The sequence below is a fragment of the Ursus maritimus genome, unplaced genomic scaffold (genome assembly GCF_017311325.1).
Source record: "Ursus maritimus isolate PB19 unplaced genomic scaffold, ASM1731132v1 scaffold_17, whole genome shotgun sequence".
Lineage (NCBI taxonomy): Eukaryota > Metazoa > Chordata > Mammalia > Carnivora > Ursidae > Ursus > Ursus maritimus.
In genome coordinates, this window is record NW_024424119.1 from 43,533,846 (window position 1) to 43,557,302 (window position 23,457).

The following is a 23,457-nucleotide window of genomic DNA, read 5'->3' on the forward strand; positions in this document are numbered from 1 at the left end:
TTAAATGGGAACATGTTCTATTAATGTTTGTGGGTCAAGAGCATTTGAGCTTTAAGGATACCTACAATCTGTTGAGAAATTTCTAGTTATTGGATACCAAGCCGGCACATAACATGGATACCATAACAATGGTACCTCCTCTTCTACCGTCATCGCCACAAATGACTGTAGAAGAGGAGGTACCATTGTTATACTTCTTTTACCTCCAGGCTCAGAGAGGGCAAGGAGCTGGCCCAAGATCACACAGCGAAAGGCTGACAGAACCAGGTCCAGCTGATTCTCCATTCCCCTCAGCCACACTGCTGTATTATTGTAACAGCACAGACCTGCCCTGCAGGTGAGCTTCCTTTACCTGAGATCGTCTGCAATGAGGGGAGGGGGGCCTGCCCCACATCTCCCTCTAGAAGGCCTTTGGTAGCTCTGTGAACCATCTAAACAAAGCCCCTGGCACAGACACCAACACATTTCACTCCTTATTAAGGAAGGCCAAGGCAGGGCAAGCCTCTAGAAGGTTCATTAGGGGAACATCAGGACACATAAGGACTATAATAAAAGAGGAACTGAAGAGGGTGTCTACGGGGAAAGCCCAGAGCTGCTCTTGCCTGGGCCCCTGCAGAGTTTTAGAGAAGGAAGGGAGGCTGCAGACAGAGCTGGACAAGGACAGGAGCAGATGAGAGGGGGTTTATGATTTATGAGAGCCAGAGTATTCTGGCCAGCAGGGCAAATGCAGAGTCTAGGTCCCATTTTGGTCTCTCCCTAGCTGTGTGACCTTGGGGAAGACCATTTAACTTGATGTACCTCAATATTTCAATCTATAAAATGGAGATAGCAATGCCCACCTGTCAGGGTTTTCGGAAGAATGCCATCATTTTTTAAATGGGCACGTCAAGGGTATGACTTTCTCCCTGCTGGTCTCAATGAGCTGCAGGTCAGTGATTCTCCACAAATATTAGCTGCAGGGCTTTCCAGGATGCAGATTCCCCAGAAACCCCCACCAGGAATTCAGATCCAGCATACCTGGGGCAGAGCCCAGGAAACTGCCTCTTTAACGAACACCTCCAGGTAATTCTTACGTGGGAAGGAGATCTTGCTCCACACCAGCAGTAAACGGTAGGGCTTAGTATTAAGCAATTAAAAAACAAATCATAATGCATGAGGGTAATGCAAGAACTTTAGAATCAAGATAGTTGGCTTCCAATCTCCTGCTGTTCACGATGCCGGAAATACTTATCAATGGACTTTGGTCTTTTCCCAGGTGACATGGGCAAAACACCCTAAACAATTATTTTAAGAAGTAAAACAATGTGCGTCAAAGCTCCCAGCACATTACCTGGAAAATAAGTGCTCAGTATTCTTTTTTTTTTTTTTTTAATTTTAAAGAATTTATTTATTTATTTATTTATTTGATAGAAAGATAGCAAGAGGGAGCATGAGCGGGGGAGGGGAGGAGGGAGAAGTAGGCTCCCCACTGAGCAGGAAACCTGATGCAGGGCTAGATCCTAGGACCCTGGGATCATGACCTGAGCCGAAGGCAGACCCTTAACAGACTGAGCCACCCAGGCGCCCCTTATTCTTATGACAGATTCATTTTCACCTGGACCTTGAAAGGAATTTGTAATACGCCACAAGTGTGGAAACCCATGAGCAGAAACGGGGGCACAAAAGATTTTTTCCACCTAATTCCAACCTCACACTTTGTTTAACCAAGCAATTTACAGAGGGCAAAAATAATTGGTGGTTTTAAATGCTTTGATACAACCAGGCACTGCAATCACGATAAATCATCTCCGACATATGCCCAGCTCCTCCAAGTGACAGATGACAAACAAAAGCAGGACAAGGTCCTCCATCACAGGCGGAATCATTGAGTTAATGGAAGAATTATTGCTTCTGAAATCCACTCCAGTCCTATTGAGGGGAACGTTCCAATTTATCAAAGCCAAATGAACATTAATTGCAGCAGTCTGGTAAGTTTTCCAGCCGTTATGACCTTCATTGAATTTTAATCCAAAACAGGTAAGATTTCCTTCCACACAAGAGGAAACAACACAATTAGCTCAAAATGACAGCTAGATTAGGAAGCAGGCACACGCAAACAACATACACGCACTCACACTCACGTGCAACCCCCACCCCAGCGAAAACACGGATTCTGCTAGGCTTGAAATGCAGCACAAAGGAGGTAAGCAGAGAAACGATAAATAAATACAATCACACATCTGCGTAACCCCCCTCCCCTTCGTTCAAGAAAGGAATTTCGGAGGCGGAAGCCAAGATGGAAAAGGTGGCAGGCAGTAATGGAGACAGAATTTCTGTTAACTGCTGTAATTAATGTTATGTCTCATTGGGGAGAGATTAGGAAAAAACAGAGAGGGAAGGAAGAAAAAACAAGTATTATTTTGCTATTAAAGACGCCCTTGAGCTGGGGAACATTAGCTGCAGAAGTTTGAATTGGGTAATTGTTCGACAGTACTGGTGGAAGTGCAGACAGGATGATTACCACGATGTACTGAAATATAGCTGCGTGGAACCTATGTTTGCGGCTCCCGCAGCATGCAGCCAGAGGCCTTCTGCGGAGTGCAGATCACAGCTGGGGGACGTCTAGAAAGTGCGGTGCTGTGGGGACCCCCCACCCACACAGACACATAAGGAAGCACATGTGTGCCGTCCTGCAGTCTAGCCTGCAAAACCAGCTCTGGCACTGACCTGCCACGTGACACCAAGTCACCTCGAGACCTATGGGCTTCGTTTCTGTATTTTCACTCTAACAGGAGGGCATTGGACTAGACGTGTTTTAAAGAGGCTGAAGTTTTTTGTGGATTTTTTTTTTTTTTTTTTTTTTTTTTAGAACTAAGTCAGAAATGTCTGTTGTCCTCACTTCCAAGCATTCACGATGAGGAAGATCCAGCTGCCACCTTCCACAGTCCAGAGTCAAGCCTGTCCTACCAACACATGGCATGGTGTAACTAGATGGTTGTGGAGATGGGCTCCTGAAAGGTCCTTTCCCCTCTTTGCTCTGGTAGGAGAAGAAATGTCTTAGAGAGATCACTTGGACTCAGAAACAATTTTTTAAGTAAACTCTACACCCAACGTGGGGCTCAAACTCATGACCCGGAGGTCAAGGGTCTCATGCTCTACTGACTGAGCCAGGCAGGAGGCTCTGGAATTAGAAACTGAAGTTTGATCCTGGGCTCAGGCACTGGCTGTGTGACCTTAGAATAGAGATGTCTTAACTTCCTCGTCCTTGGTTTTGTCATTTGTCCAATAGGAACAGCATAGTAGCAAGATCAATGAAATTGATGACACGACATCTGTAGAGAATTTTAATCTGATGAGGTAGAAACTATGAGTCTCACCATTTTTAGTGGGGGAAACTGAGGCACAGAACAGTAACTTAACCAACGTCACACTGCCAGTTAAGCGGTAAGGTCAGGATTCTGAGCCCGGCAGTCCAGCTCCAGACTCAATACTCTGTGTTCTTAAACCTCTTATTCTGAATTATAGACTCAGGAGCAGTTACAAAGCTGTTACAGAGAATTCTTTTATACTCTTCATCACTCGGCTTCCGCCAAAGTTAAAATCGCACATAAAAGAATAATCAAAACCAGGAAATTAACAACGACATAATACCATTAACTAAACCACAGACCTTACTTGGATTTTACCAGGTTTTTCACTAATGTTCCTGTTTTGGTCCAGGACCCCTCGAGGCACTGAGTTTCCATGTCTCCCCAGTCCTCCCTTACCTGTGACAATTCCTCAGCCTTTCCTGTCTTTCATGATCTTGACACTTTTGAAGAGTGCTGGACAGTTATTCTGTAAAAGGTCACTCACTTTGGGGTGTGTCTGATGTATTCTCATGAGAACGAGGGTACGCATTTTGGGCAAGTGTACCACAGAAATGGCATTGTGCCCTTCTCAGTGCTTCCTATCAGGGGACTCATGATGCCTGATGTTAACCCTGACCACTTGGTTAAAGTGAGGTACTGGGTTGAATGGTGGACCCAAAAAAGATAGGTTGACACCCTTGTCCCCAGAACCTGTGAACGCGACCTTATTTGGAAAAAGAGGGTCATTGTAGATGTAATTAAGTTAAGATCTTGAAAAAGGAGGTCATCCTGAATGATCCAGGAGGGTCCTAAATCCAATGACACATGTCCTTACAAGAGACACACAGACAAGAGGGCATGGAGGAGAAGGTGATATGAAGATGATGGCAGACATCTGGAGTTACGTAGCCATGAGCCACAAAATGCCTGGCACCTCCATAAACTAGAAAAGACAAGGAATAGATTATCTCCATCTCTCCGCAAGGAGAGAACACAGTCCTAGTGACACCTTGTGTTTAGACACTGGGTCTCCAAAACCATCAGAGAATAAATTTCTATTGTGTTAAGCCCCTTCATTTGTGGTTATTTGTTACATTAGCCCTGGGAAGTTGATACTAGTATCCCCTAGATTCTCTACTGTAAAGCCACCCTTTTCCTTTTATAATTAAGAAATATCCAGGGGGTGATACTTTGAGATTCTGCAAATATCCTGCTTGTTCTTGAAGTTTCACCCATTAATTTTAGTATACATCAGTGCATCTTGTCAGTAGTAATTATTACAGTGGTGACTGCGTAATGGTGATTTTCCACTTTCCCTCTTTCCTTCTACATTTATTAATTGCAATACGACCATAAGAAAGAGCTATCTCTTCTATCTCATTCATCTATTTAGTCTATTATTTCTATCAGTATTTTGGAGTCAATATTCTCAATAACTCCTACCCAACTTAGCTCAAAGAATTTTTGTGAAAGCCAAGCGTGGGGGTGAATTGGGGGAAAATATTTTAAAAGAGCAAAAGGAAAAGAAAGGGATCTTCTCTCAGTGCTGTTCTAAATATTTCATGTGTCTTTTATCATTTATGTCTCTCCTCAGCCACATGAATGAGGGATCCACAGCAACACTGTAGATTCAGGAGAAAGTAAGAATCAGAGAATCAGAGAAGTTCAGAAATGTGCCTAAGGACAAACAGCAACAAGGCAAAGAGACAATTTGAACCCACATCTGTCTGTCCAAACCTATGTTATTTCCGCCAAACCAAGGTGTCTTCTGAGGATCAGGAGAGTGGAAAGCGGGAAATGAACTGAAGAGGGAGCTGGAAGCTCTACTGTGTCCAAAGCCAAGTTCATTGGCACGTGGGCTGACTCAGGGCATGGGGAGAAGGGGAGTAAACAGCGTGAACACTGCACTGCACATGCACACACACCCCGTGAACTCAACCTATGGTATTAGAATACGACACAGGAGCCCCAGGTTATGAAGGAAGATGAAATGTGCTACAAGAAGCTGGAGTGCAGGGACACCTGGGTTAAGCTTCTGCCTTCAGCACAGGTCATGATCCCAGGGTCCTGAGTCCCTGCTCAGCAGGGAGTCTGCGTCCCCCTCTCCCTCTGCCCGCCCCCCAACACACACTCTCTTGTTTTTCACTCTTGCTCTCAAATAAAATAAATAAAATCTTAAAAAAAAAAATTGGAGTATTAAGGTGGGGAGTGGCCACCGAGGGGATATCCCCCTCAACTCTGCCACCCTGCTTACTACCCACCCCCCACTAGCATCTCTGCAGTCTCTGGAGCTCCCCTCCCCCTTCTCTTCTCCAGACCTTGGCACCTCAGCTCCTTCCACCTTCCCCTCTGCTGCCTCTTCTCAGATCCACTGTGCTGGCACCCACCTCCCTGTGTGCCCCCACTTCCTTCTCAGCCCTCTCCTCTCCTGGAGCCCCTCCACCACTTTTTCTTGGGCTTGGGTTCTGTCTGCCCCTCCCCCTCTGCTTCTATGTCTCCTCCTCTGCTCCCCTGCTTACTTCCCTGTGTGGTTCCTTCCTCCCTTTTATTGTTTCCTCCTTCCCTGCCTCTGCTTCTATTGCTAAATCCTTTCCTGTCTATTCCTGCCGATTTCCCTGTATTTTTCTACCTCTCTCTCATTGTCCTTGGCTCCCTTCTTCGCTGTTTATTTCTCTCTGTATCTGGTAGTTTCCATATACCTAGCATGGAAGAGGTACTCAATAAATACTAGCAGATGTCTATTTTTCCTGTCTCTCTCTGCCTCCTTCTGTCTGACATGATGCAGATTTTTTTTTATACACAACTTTTTTTCCTTTTTCCCATCCTGCATTCCATTTTGGCCAGAAGGTTCAAGCCACTGGGCCGTCTTTCTAGGTTGCCTCTTGCCACCTCCAGGATTTTCTGTCTGGGCTTGATTGCTGGCCCAGATGAATGGGGTAATCGGGATGCAGAACATCCCTTTTCTGGCCTCATTTCCTCCACCTGCAAAACGAAGGTGGGGTATCATCTGCTGCCGTTTGCAACTGCCCACATGCTCATTCTCTGTAAAGGACTGCGTTCCCCTGTCACTGGCTTTGTGGGTTGGCCACGATGTGTTTTGGCCCTGGCCACAGAATGTGAGAGAACCCCCATCTCAGCACTGGGTTTAAGCAGCAGCCTAGATTCCTGCCAGTTCTTTTGCTCATTCCCTTTGCCATGGAAACCAAAGGTCTCAGCCTGGGACTCCCCTTCAGCCAAAGTTGCGGAAGGAAAAGACATGCAGAGCCGAGCCACAGCGACGGTAGCTGCCAACATGGAAGGGTCCGCGAGCAGTAAAGCGCTGTTCGGTCAGTCACCAAGACTCAGAGTGATTTGTTTGTGGAATAAACGCTGAGGGCTGACTCATCCAGAAGAGTTGGGTTCACCAAGGTCTAAGGTGTTGTGAACTCTAACGTTCCAACCATATTTTATAGTTCAATTGCTTTTGGAGAAACCTAGCCAAATGCTTTCATGTGCACTGTCTCGGCCCCACGTGATGACTTTAATTTTATTTCCATTTTTCCAAATGACCGAACAAGAGGTGGAGACATCCAAAGTTCTACAGCTGCGATGAGGTAAAATCTGAACTTGAAACTCGGGGTCCTGACACCACACCACGTGGTCTCCACTTCACTACGCTGCATCTCCAAACGCTGTGGGAGATAGGGCACATTTCCTGGATGGCTTATTCTTCTCAGGATCCCCTAAGTCTAGCTAGAGACCCTGCAGGCTATTACTGAATCCTTGTTGTTGGAGCAAGTCAAGGCCAAGCTACAAGGTCCGTGTGATTCAATTTTTTCAAAATTCCTAAGTGTATTTGTGATTTTTAAATTCCACTTTCTGAAAAAAATAAATGGGATTTATGTGGCCCACTTACATAAAAATGTATTTGTACTGGCAAACTTCATTATGTCTTGCAACTGACAGAAGCTTGATGATCTCGATTTATAGATGGGGACCCTAAGGCTAAGGAGGGATGTGACCTGCCTACGGTCATGCAGCTCATGAGTGGCAAGCCTGGGACACCTGAGTCCCAGGCCACAGCTTCTTGGGCTGTGTGTATCACAAGTTTCTTCCACCATTAGATTTCTGTCACCTTCCCTCTTAAAATAATCTCTCCTAGGATATTTTCCCCATGACTCGGCTTTCTACCCAAAAGGCTTTTGGGACCTGCAGTCTGTAACAACTTAGCTTCTCCTGCCCTGGCTGCCCTGGGCCATTCTTCAATAATATTGCTTATAAATAATACAGCAATGGCACTTATTACTGAAATTGTCCCCTACCCCCAAAATATATGTTGCACTCCTACTGCCCAGATCCTCCGAATGTGACCTTCTATGGAGATCGGGTCTTTAGAGAGGTAATCAAGTTACAGTGAGGTCACCATGGTACAACCCAACCCCATATAACTGGCGTCCTGATAAAAAGTGGAAAATGTAGACGCAGAGACAGATGGGCGCCCAGGGAGAAGGCCGCGTGAAAATCAGAGCTATGCCGTCATAACCAAGGAACTACCAGAAGCTGGGGGATCGGTCTGGAACACTTTCCCCTAGTGCCTTCACAAGGAGAGTGGCCCTGCCCACATCTGTGTCAGACATCTAGGCTCCAGAAACGTGAGACAACACATGTAAGTCCCTCGGTGCGTGTCCTTTGTTGTGGCAGTACTAGGAAACTAATACACTGAGAAAGAGCAGAATCCTAACATCTCCAAAGACCCGACTACGCGTCAGGCTGTGTCCTATGTCCATGTGTCATCCTACAACCCCCTTAGGCAGGTCCTTCCATCCTCACCCCATTCCAGATAAGGCTGTGGAAGCAGAGGGAGGAAAGAGGCCCTCGTTACATGGCTAGCCAGTCAGTTATGGGGCCAGAATGTGACCCTGGGGACCCCGATCGACAGTTCTTGCACACTAGTTACATCCTCTGTGCCTGCATTTTCTCCAAAGTAGAACAGGAGTAACGACGGTAGCTGCTGAACTGGGATTATTTAAAGAACTGAGTAAGTTAAACATATGCCGATCATCTACAAGAAGCATTATAGCAGCTCTTGTTAACATGAAGGTTCTTCACTGTTCTCTTTTCTCATCATTTTTTCAGCTATTGTTTCTCTGAACATGTGATCCCCAAAAGTAAACACACTGTTTCAGGTCTCACCCAGAACCTCTAAAACTAGTTGTTCCGAAAACTCGTCTTTCATTAACACAACTTAAAATGTGGAGCCACTTTTAGCAACCGGAGCCCAGACAGTTGGCTCATTCTGAGCGTGTGGTTGACTTTTTAAAAGCTTTTTTTCCCCCTTTTCCCTTTTTTTTTTTTTTTTTGCAGATAAGATTGTCATTGTTAGGTTTAGTAGACAAGTAAACCATCGCATGATTGAGTGATTAAATCAATGAACTAAGGAAGGCATGGTATGCTGTGAATAAATACTGGAATGGTTGGGGAAATGATCTAAAGTCATTTTTCACAGAAAGCTTTAAAAAGAATTAGCCCCATATCACACAAATCCTTTAAACAAAGCTTCTGATTGAGAATAGTAATAATAATTTCTTAGATTTATGTGGCATTTTATAATCCTCAAAGTATTTTCCTATATAATATTATGCCATAGAATCATAGATCCTGTAAGTTTGAAAGAACCACAATACGCATCTAACTTAACTGTTATTCCTCTCAAAATACTGATGAATAGGACCTCTAGCCTTTTCTTGCATACCCCCAGAGACAAGGAACTCACTACCCCCATGACTCAGTCAGTGCAGTGCCAGGTAGCTCAAACACTTGGGAAGATCTGTCCTGCCATGGACAGGGATGTTGGTCCCTTGTCACCGCCCCCTCACTGGGACGCACCAGTAAAAATCTGCAGCATTTTCTGTAAGATGGTCCTTTGGAAAGATGTGTTCTCGAAGATCTTCTTCCCCTCCACATCAAACCCAACATTTCCTTTCATCCCCTTTCTCAACATTTGTCACCAAGGTGTGTCACCAATGTTGTCACTACAGCTAACATTTCGATAACAGCTACCACTTTTTGAGCACTTAGTGAATGCCAGGCCCTGCATCATACAGAATCATGCCCAAGAGCAAAGACTCAATCTGGATAGACTAGAATCGTAATCCCAGCTTCAGAATTCACTGGTGGTATGAACTTGAGCATGTTGTGAAACCTCATTAACTCCCAGGTTCCTCGTGTGTAAATGAGGGAAATAAGAGTATCGATCTTTTAGAGTATTAGAACAGTTAAATGGAATGATACATGGGCTACACCTAGCCTGTGCCTGGCATACAGAAAGCCTTCGATGATGGTAGCCGTTATTTTCATTGTGCAGGACATGGGCATGGGTCAGCTCATTCGGCACCTAGAAAAACTCTCAGAATTAGAGAATATTATCCCATATTTCACAGACGATGATTTTGATTTGACCAAGGTCATAAAGCTAGCAACAGAGATCCTGTTCAGCCTTGGAGCTGACTTCCAAATCATAACCCTCCCTTAACGTACCCACAGATTCGCTATGAAGAGGGAGGCTGTGCAGGCATTTGATCATTAGATCTTATAATTTGAGTCATCAGCTGATGCAGAGAGAAGAGAAATGGTGGTCTATATTTGCACTGTCAGGGTGAAGGCTCTGGAATCAGCCTATATAGAGTGAAATACTGGGTTTACCATTTAATCTTAGGGTGACCAAAGTCACACCAATAGCTACTGATTTTGTTAATATCTCAGGCTCAGGAATTAACAAGCCCAAAGAGCATGCTGGTTCCACTCCAGTAGGCATGGATTGTAGCAGGTTCCAATGACTGAGCCAAGGCTGGCTACCCTGCATGGGTGAGCAGGAAGTTTGTGCTGAGAAAAGGGAGTGCAGGACATGGACCCTGGCATTTCTTTGACATGTGACTGGACAACTGGGGTCTTCTCACTAACGATTTCAGATCTTTACCAAAGATGAAAACAATACAAAAATCTGAAAGACCAGGAGCCACCTTGTCCCAAGTAACCATGGGACGTGAGTTTTGAATCTTGGGAAGAGCCTGGTTCCAGAACTGCCTCCTTTTTAGCCACACAGTTTTAGGCACGCAAGTCAGTTAAACTCACTGTGTCTCAAGTTTCTCATCTGTGAAATGGGGAAACAGAGCCCAGCCACTGTGAATGCCACTTTGAACGTCTGCTTAGGGAAGAAGGAAGCCAACACTCTTTTTGTTCCTGCTGAATTGTCTGGAGCCGGACTGGCAAGGTCAGAGTCTATCTAAGCCACTGAGAGGCATGCCCTGCAGGCCAAGCCATGCTGACAGGCTGCGGGATCACAGACAACTTGTGGTCTATAGCTGGACCCCAGTTTATCCATTTATGAAATGAAAGGTCATAATAAACACATCTTAAAGTTTTCAACTGAAGTGCCCATAAGAATAAGAACCTACGGTCTTATACACCATGCTCTTCTGAGGCAGGTGTGTGCTGTCCCGACACAGCAGGTATTAGTGGCACCCTCATTTAGATATGACAAAAGCAAGGCACAGAGGCATTGAAGACTTTGCCTCAGATCACCCAGGGTGGTAGGCGAAACCGTGGGACTTCACATCCAGGCACCCAAGCTCTGCAGTCTGTGTCTATTCACCTCCATGTCCCCCACCTTCTGCACAGGGGGCAGGTGTGTCCCACCTCAGAGAAGCCGCGCTGCCATCAGTGAACGCCTTGGGGCTCCAAGTTTCCCGGACTTGACTCTGTCTCCTGTGAGTAAGGTGAGGACAAGAAAGATCCAGATTTTGGAGCCCTGAAGGCAGAAAAGAACCACAGGGACCACAAGGTGGTAGCCTTGGGCCACTTTAGTGCGTGGCCAGAGAAGATCTAGGTGGTGGCAACCAGTGCCTGCCTCTCTGCCAACCGCATCTTGAATTACAGCGAATTCCAGATTCGTGTGCGTCTGAGTGACTTCTTCCCTCTAAGCGGAACTCACGGAGCAGAATAAAAAGGGGAAGAACACCTACAGTCCTCGGGGAGAGTGTAATTTAGTGGAACTAACACTGAACCTGGAAGCAGAGAGAGTGCATCCAGGGCTCATTTATAAATGACATTATACCATCTAGGTTACTGGTTTATGGGAAGGAGCCATAAAAGTAAATCTGGTGCCAACCAACAAAAACACTTAAAAAATATTAGTCAGAATGGAGCGGAGCCTCACCCTCAAACATTAAATAAGGAAGTCGCACCCCCTCAAAACATCTTAGCATCAGATGGTGGCCCATGCCCCATGAGGACTCTAGCGAGGACCCTGGGATAGTGCTTACACACTTGCACCCCAAAGTTAGCATGCAGGCATTCACTTGGCTTGGCATGTGGCTGCATCATTTGCAAAATATATATATGGGAAAAGTCTATCACACTCATTCCATGAATAACACAAAGGCCTTGATTTGTTCTTCCACGTGACAAGCATGCGTTAGGTCCAAAATTAACACTGCTGTCTGGCTGGGCTATGTGTGTGTTTTTCCAAAAAGAGAAAACTTCCAAGCTCTTACTCAGCCTTAATCAGAATATCGAATGCAGCGTTAGAGGAACCAGAGGAACCGAGACCAAAAGCAAAACTCTGCCCCACTGTAGACTCTCAGTAAACACTGTTGGCTGTTGAAACGGAAAAGAAAGGCGTGGGCGGTCGTGCTACCGCGCTGCGTGGCCTTATGCCAATTTCTTCACCTCTCTGGGCTGTACCTTTCTCATACATGGATTGGGAATAACATTTCCTACCCTCATGCATCTGGCAGAGAGAGTTGTGCTAAAAGAGAAAATAATGACTTGAGGAGTGAAAAGCACTAGGGGGATGTCACTCGTAGCTATTATCAGATCTCTTCTTGAGCCAATTAGACCCTGTACATTCTGCATAATGAATTTGTTTTTTCCTATCCACCATGCAGAGCCATTAAGTCCAGCTTTTTAAAGAAACCATTAATATGAGCCTCCATGCATTTTAGACGACCATTCAAGTGATTTAAGCCCTAGCCGCCTTCTCTGAAGAGATAGCAGACTCCAAGAGCTCCAGGTCATGGGGCCTGCAGAGATGGAAGGCCACTGCCCCCTCTCTGGGCCCAGAACTTCAGCTCTCCCATGGAGGTGACATGCCGGACTTCATGCTTTCTTGGTGATAATGCAATGAGGTGATGTCCACAAATGTGCCCAGCTCAGTGCTGGACACATGGTTAGCTGATCCATAAATACCTGCACTGACGGAAAGAGTGAAGTGGACATAGTTCAGGCCTTGTAGCCAGACATGCTTGGGGGTTCCAATAGCCGAGAGCAGCTCCATCTTCTACGAGCTATGTGACCTTGGGTAAGCGTCTTGGCCCTTCTGACTCGGTATTCACAACTATAACATGAGGGTAATGGAGGGGCATCCATGTGTCATGGGGCTATGCCTAGTCCTGCCCCAAGGGCCACCATGCGCTGCCCACACTGCAGGGGGTCTTATGAGGGTCAGAATACCCAGCACATCAAGAGCACTTGGGGACGGGCATGCTCCAACTTTGGTTCCAATTTTGTTTGTTCAGTCCTTCTTGGAAAGGCCAGCTGAATTTTGGAGCACTGAATCTCAGCCCCCGGCAGAACAGGCCAACCACGTGACAGATGTTAAACAGCTATTCCCAGAGAGGTCAGCCAAAAGGCCAAGGAGCTGGCGACCCTTTCCTCTCTTCTCTGAAGCACGGTTAGTTTGTCACAGCTGACAGATGATGGATGGGTATGCATCAGTCCAACTGACACCAGAGAATCCACCTGACCTTCTGTTGATCATTCTTACCTCTCACGCTCAGCCAGTTCTTTCCCTCCTCGGCTGGCAAGCCCCCGCCTCCCTCCCTCGTCCCCCCACCTCACCGTCGCCACCCCCCAGCGCCTCCCGGCATTCCCGCTCACTCACCATCACAGAAATGTGGAGAATGTGCATCTGCTCTTCTACAATCTCTGAGGGCTCCTGGAGCGTGGGCGCCGTGGCCCGGGCCAGCTGGCCAGCACTGCTCATGGAGACGTGGAAATACAAGGTCCCGTTCTCCAGCCACTGCTGCCTCCAGTGCACCAGCGAGATGTCCGCTGCCGTGCCAGACATCTCTGCAAGACAAGACCGGAGGCGCTGGGTGAGCGGCACGCCTGGCCTCGGTATTCCAGGGAGGGAAGGAGCCACACGTGTTCAGGAGCTCCGAAGGCACCTACTTTGTACCATCCAGGATGCCTTTCCCTATATCGAATCTATGGGCTGGAGACCGTCACTTCCCCTGTGACCAAGAATCTCCCCAAGCGACGGAGCGGCAAAGGCAGAGGGTGAACCCAGGTCCGTCTGGGGCCCTTTTGTATAGCACCATGTGTGCTAAGATGATTCGTTCCTCTAAATCAAACCAACAGGAACCAAACTATGCAAGCGATGCAGGTGCTTACATTCTCCTGAGGGCATGGAACTGGGAGAAGGTGAACGGAGGACACCTCCATCCTTGAGAAGAGCAGGGGTTTAGAGTGAATTCTTTACAAGCTGAGCTGGAAATGCTCACAGGCTAACTGCAGAACCTCAGCATGGAGAAAGCCCGAGAGAACATCTGGCCCAGCCTAAGAGCCTCAGGATTATCCTTTATAGGAAAGGAGCTTGGTAAGTGGGCTGTTCTGAACCTCTTTCGGCTGCTTCGGTCAGAGCAGCTCCATTTTTTGCTAGCGTTTATACTGCATGACCAGCAAGGGAGTGTTGGCACCCAAGTTTCCATGGCTTAAAAATACTTGGAAAGCCACTGCCCCACCCCAGAGTTCTCATATGACCAAGCAGAAGTTAGGACCTGCGAGCAAGTTACAGTCCCCTGGTCAGTGTGTGTGTATGTATGTATGTATGCACTTAAAATACTTTATTTATTTATTTATTTGAGACAGAGAACGAGCAGTGGGGGGACAGAGGGAGAGGGACAAGCAGATGAGCAGGGAGCCCAACACAGAGCTTGGCCCCAGGACCCTGAGATCATGACCTGAGCTGAAGGCAGACGCTGAACCCACTGAGCCCCCCAGGCGCCCCCAGTCACCTGGTCTTTAAATGATTAATAGTACTTCCTTCCAATAGAAGCGTACCAACATGGCCTCTTACCGAGTAAGAAGGGCGAGAGCACTGGCAACCAGAAGTGTCCCTGCACTAAGATCACATAATCTTTTCATACTGCTGCCCACCAGAGGGATTGCGTCCCTGGAAATGTCCTAGTAGGACAAGGCCTATCACGATGTCTTCTGAAGAAAGGGGAAGGGTGATAGGGTTCCTGGAGAACTATCAAGACTTCATTCAAGCAAGAGTTACCATAGAGATGGAGGCACTCCATCGTGGACAAGTAGCTGTAATAATTCTGAGGCTTGGAACTCTGGACCATCTTCCCAAGACACGGACCTGACCTAGAGGCAGTATTCCCACAGTCACCGCAGACCTCATATGCACATGTGCGTGTACACACACACACACACACACACACACACACACACATGCTTGAGGAGGACTGACGGGGAAGCCGAGTTAGGACTTCTTACCCAAGCAGCTCTCCCCGTGCCCCACTCTGCAGACCCTGGCAACGCTGAAGGAAAAGGAGTCACGGTGACGAGATGATGTTTGCTCACCAAGTTCTACTGAATTATTCTTGTATCGTCCACTCCCCATAGACTAACTCCTTGAGGTCCCCTAGTCCTTGGGGAAGAGCATCTGGCACTTAATAAGTGCTATAAAAAGTTAGCTATTAATATTTATTATCATTATTATTATTAACAGGGACAGGATCTTATTCACCCTTCAGCTGCTGCGGAAAAATCCTTGAGACACACTTGACTGCTTGTTTTCTCTCCCCCTCCTCCTCCAGTCCACCAGGAAACCTTTTCAAAACCCACCCCAAAGGTATCCCTTCTCGGCTCCCCTCCTGCAAGCACCTCGGCCAACACTCCACCCTCTCTTGCCTGACTGACCGCACGGGCTTCCTAACTGGACACTCCTCTTGCTCCCTCGCTCTCCTGTCTATCCTCACCCAGAAGCCAGAGGACTCCTGCCACAGCCTGTTCGCTCCCATCACTCCTCGGCTCGAAACCCTCAACAGCCTCTACCTCTTTCCAAGGAAAAGACAAGGTGGCCAGGATGTAGTAAGTGAGGGGTTCAAGCGAACACCCGCCTGGGCTTCCCTTGCCATGCCAAGAGCTGAGCGGGGACGGAGACAACCACGAGCCTTCATCGGCTCTTCGGCCATGGGCCCCAAAGGACCCCAGGAGCTCACTGTGGGGCACCAGGGGGAGGAGACTGGCTGGGTGCCCAGGGTGTGCAGCGGGCCTCTTCCCAGCACCTTCTCCCCCCTGCCACTGCCCCACTCCTGGCCTCAGCACCCGAAGTGCTGGCAGCAGCTTCTCTGGCAGCCGGCCAGCTGGGCCAAGGCAAGGTGAAGACATCATGGTAAATGGCCGAGCTCAGTCCCTCACTCACGTTTCTCTCAATGTATCAAAGCCCAGAACCAGAGCCCCAGGGAGCCCAGGGCTACAAGTTGCCCCTGGAAATAGAGGTCTCTTGTGCAGCAGCTCAAGGAAAAGGACTCATGTGCCGGTGGTCGGGCAGGCCCTTGCCGCACCGTGTCTGCGATCGAGGAGGCCGTGGTGTAAGCGGAGGACGGCTCGCTGAAACCTGCGCTCGTCACTCCCGGAGCTCTCCGCAGCCTGTGCTCGAAATCCCACGGCTGAAGAAGCCCGTCCTCCCCACGCTCGGATTCGAAAACAGAGGATCACCGAGGGTCAGTCCCTTGCTTCGGGCCACTGGTGAATTTATACCCAGCCGGACCCAGTGGATTTCCAGTCCACACAATTGTTACTGTGCCTCTAGCTCTTACAACATCTCCTTTTCCTTGACTAAATTAGGCCATGAACCAAAACTAGATTGAGCTCTTTGTTTGCTTCAGCGATGAGTGCACAGTCAGCAGACAGTAAACGTTAAATGATAATAACAGTGTGTGAAACACAGTAAATATTGAATCACAGAGATCAGCTCTGGACTCACTCTATTACAAAAGAAGGAAACTGTTGCTGAGGCGGGGAGGAGGGCCATGGTGCCTCAGAGAGAAAACTGCCCTGCTGGAAGCAGGAGGCCCTATCATTTATTCCCTCATTCATTCATCCCCTCATCCCCTGATTCATTCATTCATTCACTCACTCATTCGTTCATTCCCTCATTCATCCATTCCCTCATTCATTCATTCACCATTCCCTCATTCATTCTCTCATTCATTCATCCCCTCATTCATTCATTCATTCATTCATGTGTGTGTTTGTTCACTCATCCAACACACTTTATTGAGGACCTACTCAATTGTGGGCATGTTAGTAGCTCAGAACATGGAGGGAAATGAGGCACAGTCTTGCCTTTAGGAAACTCAGTCCTTTAGTGGCAGAAATTCTACCCACTCCCCAGCTGGCATCTCACTGCCCACACATGCTCGTACTACCCACGTAACGTGGCCCCAGACACTGCACATTATCCTGACACACCCACTACTGCCATCCCCTCCTCACATGCTCCAGCTCTGCAGGACTTGCACCTGTTTCTCAAACCGACCAGCTTCACTCTCATCTCAGGGCATAAGGACTCTGTCCTGTCTGCCAGGACTCTCCTCCCAGACCTTGCAAGCGACCTTCTTCTCGGTGTTGGCCTCCCAGTCCCAGGGACACCTGCTCAGAGAGGCTCTGCCAGGTTTAGCTGAAGTTCTCCTCTCCACACACATCTACGCTCTATTGTATCCCCTTTACAAAGCCTTTTTATAGCACTTGTCACTATTAGAAATGAATCATATATATTTTCTGAAACATGTGTTTAATGCCTCTCTCTCCAGGAAAGCAGAGACCTTGCTTATTTCCTGCCATATCGCAAGTACTTTTAAAAGTGCTTGGTACATAATAAGTGCTCATTGAAAAATTACTGAATTGCCAATGATGGACACACACACACACACACACACACACACACACACATCCATAATAAGATTATGGAGGTACGGTTAAGCCTCATTACAGAATTAAAGAAAGAATAAGTAAAGGTCCATTGAGAATTTGAAGGTACAACAGGACTGTCCTAGCTTAGAGACAAAGAGCTACTCTAAAAATACGGTACCCTGAGCACTGCAGAGAATGGGCATAAGGGTGGCCCTCAGAGGAGAGAAGGAGGCATAGGGACGGCCTGGGCAATTGGGTACCTCTGGACACTGAAGCTGCAGGTGTAAGGAGGAGTGTGGCAGAATGTCAGTTGGAAATGTACATCAGACACAAGGGTTAAGGGCTTTGAATCCCTGGCGATAGAGTATATTCTCTTTGGCACGCAGTCGGGAAACAGCAAAGTACACTTGATCAGACAGCCAGTCCTGTGTCCATTAAAAACAGGTCAAAGAAATACTAGCATAACCAAGGCCAGCTCTTGAAATTCCCCGCTGATTGATTTTCCAATTGCATTTCCCCCTTCCTCTTCCCCTAGTCCTTCCATATAAACGTTTCATTGAAGTCTTCAAGTCACATTACAATCAAACTTAAAGCAAAAGGGGGACTAAACGCATTTGGTCGGGAACCAAGACGATTCCCATAAAGGCAGATTATGCTGACATGATGAATATAAAATGAAACAGCAGATATTAAAGTGGGAGAATTGGTGCACCATGCCTTCCGGCGGTAGGCTGACTCCAGCGCCTGCCTCCCTCCCACCTCAGAGAGCTTGGTTTTCTATTGGAATCATACAGAAACACAGGGATTGCCTTTTCACCTTTCTCTGTTCTCCCCCCATGGGCTGCAACTCGTGAAATATTCAATAGGCTCAAATCCCCTCAACGGCCCCACTAAAGCCAAGCAAGAGGATCAGCCTTCATCAGTGATTCTGGGTAGACCGCCATCCTGCCTCGGCAGCCACAGATGCCTTTCAGCCTCCTGGAAAAGAAATAAAAACTCCCGAAGGCGTGTTGTGCTTTTAATTGGCTTGTTCTTCCTAATCTATGGCACTCATTGTATTTTTATTTAATTCCTGAAGGTCATTAGGAAAATAAGCAGCTCTTCTGATCACCAGCCATCTTGGTAACATCTCCCAAGGGGCTAACTAAGCCACCTTCTCATGCTCCGGCTCCCGCTGACCCTCCGGCAGATTATTCGCAGAAGGCCAGAGAGCGCTTCTGATGAGGCTGCAAATAGTCTTAGCTTCACTGGGGGGGAGAGCAGACATTCCGTGAGATGAACTCCCTGCCCAGGTACAAACAACTGAGGAAGGTAGAGATGCTGACTTCGACTGCCCTTGCCATTAGCCGTTCCAGCATTCATGGGGGGTCATCTCTACGCAGCAAGTCCTGCCGAGTGACCTTGGGAAATGGACATCACACACGCACGCCCTCCTTTTCATCTCTACAATGGGTGCCTTAATGCCGACCATCATCCTCTCTCTCGTGAAACACCTCACATGGCCTTGTGCCAGTGAGGGTCCCATCACAGAAGAGAAGGCACACTCGGTGAGGTCACTGGTAAGTATTTAATGACGGGACTGTTTACAAAGACTTTGGAAGTACATTAGTCAGGGTTCTCCAGAGAAACAGAACCAACAGGAGATTTATAGATATATAAAAAAAGACTTATTATGAAGGGTTAGTTTGTATGGTTATGGAGGCTAAGAAGTCCCCAAATCTGCCACCTTCCAGCTGGAGGCCTAGGAAAGCCAGTGGCATAGTCCAGTCCAAATCTGAAGTCCTCAGCATAAAGGAAGCCAAAGATATAAATCCCAGTCTGAGTCCCAAGGCCCAAGACCCAGGAGTGCTAACGCCCAAGAGGAGGAGAAGATGATGTACTGGCTTTAGCAGAAAGCAAATTCGCCCTTCCTCTACCCTCTGGCTCTATTCAGGCCCTCAATGGGTTGAGTGATGTCTGCCTGCATTGATAAAGGCCTTTCTCCTTTACTCAGTCTACTGATGCAAATGCCAGTCTCTTCCCGAATCACCCTCACAGACACATTCAGAAATAATGTTTTACTAGCTCTCTGGACATCCCTTAAGCCAAGTCAAGTTGACGTATAAAATTAATCATCACAGGCAGGATTAAGGCAAACCAGTGACGAAGCATCTCAAGGTTGGCAACAGCGAGGAGCTGTCACCGCCCTAGGCCTGAAGGGGCGAGGGGAGGGAGATGTATTAAACCATGAAACAGCCACAGCTGTAGGAAAGGACCACCAGACAGGAGCTGTGGCCTTCAGTAGAATAAGCCAGCTACTGACAAGGCATGGCCCATCATGGAGGTGCCGGGGTAATAAATGCTCCAACCTTACTCTCCCTCTACCTGCTAATCTCTTGCAGGTGCCTTACATGGGCCAACTCCAACCAAACACCCAAGGGTGGAGCAAATCATACAGGTCAGCCTTCCAGGCCCTTAGCAGGGAAGAAAGGGTGAAGAGTGGATCCTAAGAGGCCAATGGAGATCATCTGGAAGGTCCCAACTGGTATGCTTACCTCCAGGCTTCCTTCCAACCACCATTCAAATGACCACCAGGATGATATTTCTAACCTATAAATCTGACCACATCATTCTTGCTTGAAACCTTCTGATGGCTCCTGAAACCCCTCAGGATAAAACCTAATTTCAGGGGCCTGGCACCCGCGTTTCTCCCAACTTACTTCTCTTCACTCCTTTCCCTGCACTGACACATTAAATCTGATCAAATATTTAAGCAATCTCTAAATCCACTATGCTCTTTCTTATTCAATGTCTTTGAAGATGTTTTTTTTTTTTTTTTAAGGCCAAGAGAAATCAGTTTAATTTTATAACACATCATTTAGTTGCCTCAACTGAAGACACTTCTTCAGAGGCTGGGACAGCCTCCACGAGTCAACTCCATCCCTTCTCTGGAAGATTTCCATGACCCCCATATAAGCTAGACATTCCTTTACGTTTTCATGAAGTGGGGATATTGTGCTCTATATAGTATCACAGACCCTGAGAGACCAACTGCTTAAATTTGAATCCCAGCTCCCCTGTGTTCAAGCTGTGTGCCTTTGGACAAACTCCACCTTATTTGTGCCTCAGTTTCCTCATCTGTCAAATGAGGATAATGACAGCACCCGCCTCATAGTTATTTTGAGAATTAAATGAGATAACATGTTTTTAGCTCTAATCTTGATCCTCACTAAGCATTCCAGTTACACATGTTACATATTACTTCATACCACTATTATTATAGCACTCTACTGTACCACTGTCTTGGTCTCTGGTATTTATGTATGTGGTATCTGGTATTTACCTATGTTAAAATGATATGTTTATACAGCTGACCTCTCTCACTGGACTCTAGTGCAGGGACACAGCAGAGCCATTTGTATACCTGAGTGCCTGAGACAGTGGCCAAATGCAGGGCAGAGGGCTCCATAAACATTTGTTGAGTTGAACTGAGCTGTCCCCATATCCGAATTCAAATGGGCACTCCAAGAGGACAGAAAGAAGACACGCCAACTCAGGACAGCCATGATGGCTTGATTCCCATGTAACAGCACTACAGAAATTTATTTAACATCTGGCTCAAGTTTAGGTACCCTGGAGAATGCAAATGAAGAGAAAGGCAGACTTTAAACGTTCGAGGAGTTTGCAATTCTCATGGAGACAGACAGGAAGTTTATAGAGAAAATAGACAATCTCATGGTTCTGTTTAGACGTAAGTATGTATATATACGGCTGGAAAGAAATAGACTCGAACAAAATACACCAGATCATCAAGAACAGTGCTCTTTAAATGGTGAGATCAGAGGTGATTTTAATCATGATCTGATTCATTTTTCTCTACATTTTCTACATTGCATATACATTACTTCTGCATCGGCTAGATGCAGACACATGCTCGCTTTAAAGATTCATTTAGTCAACCAATCTCTTCTGAGATCTGGCATTGAGGGACTCTATCCTCAGGAGCTTGGGCCAAGGAACGGAGAAAAAGCATGCTATAAATAAGTATAAATCGAAGTAGAAAGCTTAAAAGAGAGGAGATGACTTCTGGCTGGATCCAGAAAGTTTCTTTGTGGAGGAGTCTTAAAGGATGGGCAAAATTTCAACAAGTGGCCATGTGGCAGAGGGCACTGTGGATGGAGGAATGGCACAAAGACAAGAAGGAGGGACTGCAGACGTGCAAAGGGGTCCAGTGGGAGGAAGCCAGTAGAAAAGGCAGAGGTTCATCATTACAGAGGAAACGGAGACTGAAGGCAGAGAGGGACGTAAAGAGGGGGCTGCCATGTCTTAACTATAGGCTGTCTCCCAGCAGAATAAGAACTATTAGGTCCCACTTGGGACTCCTTCATGCAATCACACCAAGCCCTTGTTTAGAGGCTAATGAAGCTCTCCAAATACCATAAATGGAAGCCTCTATGATTTTCTTTCTCTATTTGTAAAGTGTGTGTGTGTGTGTGTGTGTATGTGTGTGTGTGTAAGAAACTTCAGCCAGCTGTCCTACTTGTATCCCACCTAACATAGAATTAAGAGAAAATAAAGCCAGGCCTAGCAATGTGCTCGGAAATCTGCAAAGTCCCACACTTAGTGCTAAAAGCAAATGTACTCATTATCCCCGTCGTTCAAGAATCTAGCATCCACGGGGCACCCAGCTGGCTCAGTCGGTAGAGCATGCAACTCTTGATCTCGGGGTTGTAAGTTTGAGCCCCAGGTTGGGTGAAGAGATTACTTAAAATAAAAATCTTCAAAAAAAAAAAAAAGAATATAGTTTCCATAAATATTTATTGACCGTCTAAAATGTGCCAAGGACAGTGCTAGGTCCCATGGATAGATTAGGTAAAGAGGCCAATTTGATTGCTGCCCTCACGGACCTTCCATTCCCGGATGGATGTTCCTCCTTTGCCACGAAACAGCAACAACACAGCGTCTTCCCCTCCTTCAGTTTCTTCATCCATTTACCCAACAATCATTCATTCAGTCCTAGTGCAAGATCCTGCCTGTCTAGGTAACTGCTATCCTCAGTACAGTAGGTACCCAATAAATATCTGTTGAATGAATGCACCCCTCGCTGCACATTTTATGAGTTCCCTGCCCTCAACAAAATCACTATCTAGGAGAGCAGAAAAAGGAAAATCAATGAAGGTGACAATCCCGCGGTACTGGCCACGAGAGAGCATTCACAGGGTGTTATGGGAAGACATGTGAGGAGGGAGTTAACGTTCCTCATTTATCAGGGGTCCAGACAAGGTAAGCAGGCAGAGTCTATAATCTGGACATTTTAGAAGTCTAAGAGATCCTGATGTCGGAGCAGGTTACATGTCCATAGACACATCACTGTGGTGTGCAGCTGGGGAGGGTAGAAGGGAGGGGGGAGAAAGGGGAGAGAGAGAGAGACGGGGGGCTGGGACACAGCCAGGGTAGTGGAGGGTGGAGGAGAACACCCCAAGAGTACCTCTGATCCTCTCCTTCCTTGCTATCTGTCAGCTCATCTCTGCCTTTGCCCCCACCCCCCGCCACCCAGTCTGCCCTCTCCCACTTCCTTGGGGAACTGTGTCTTTTACAAAAAAACTGTTTTCCCTAGCCACCCAGTGGAGATAAATAATACAGTTATATCCGGTTAAATAAGGGAGGGGAAGAGAATTAAGAGTTATTGGTAAGGGAGAAAAGCACATCTTTCAGATTCCATTTGAAAATAGATGGATAGTTGATGGAACTGAATCTTATTATTCCTGGTTATTCTCTCCTGAACCATTTACCTCCCTCCTTCCTGCATTTTTTCACCTGGTCTTTGTCATTTCACTTTGCTCTATGCCCTTGGTTTCTCTATGTGTTCACTGTTCCTCACTGTCTTTTCTTAATGCGCCCAAACGATCAACGACTTTTTCTCCCCCTCCCTTGTTCCACAACATTGCAAACTGTTGGGGAGAGGGAGCCCAAAGAATGGGGACAGGGACTAACTTTCACCAACACCTGCTTATGTGCCAGGCACTCAGCTAGGGACGGGAAACCCAGATGAATAAGGGAGAGAGGAGGACACCCATTGTTCAGCTGTGCCACCTGAGGTCCCAACAGGTGACTGGACTCTCCCATGATCTTCCATCTAGGAAGTGGCAGAGCATGAATTCAAGCTCTACTTCCCTTACTC

The 23,457-nt window shown here is 47.0% G+C and overlaps 1 protein-coding gene across 1 annotated transcript in view; it reads right to left on the reverse strand.

Annotated features, from left to right (window-relative positions):
• ASTN2 (astrotactin 2) overlaps positions 1 to 23,457 on the reverse strand; it is an 844,435-nt gene that overhangs the window by 707,980 nt on the left and 112,998 nt on the right. Inside the window, 1 exon segment of the mRNA XM_040631793.1 lies at positions 13,249 to 13,436. Coding sequence (XP_040487727.1) covers positions 13,249 to 13,436 — 188 coding nt within the window.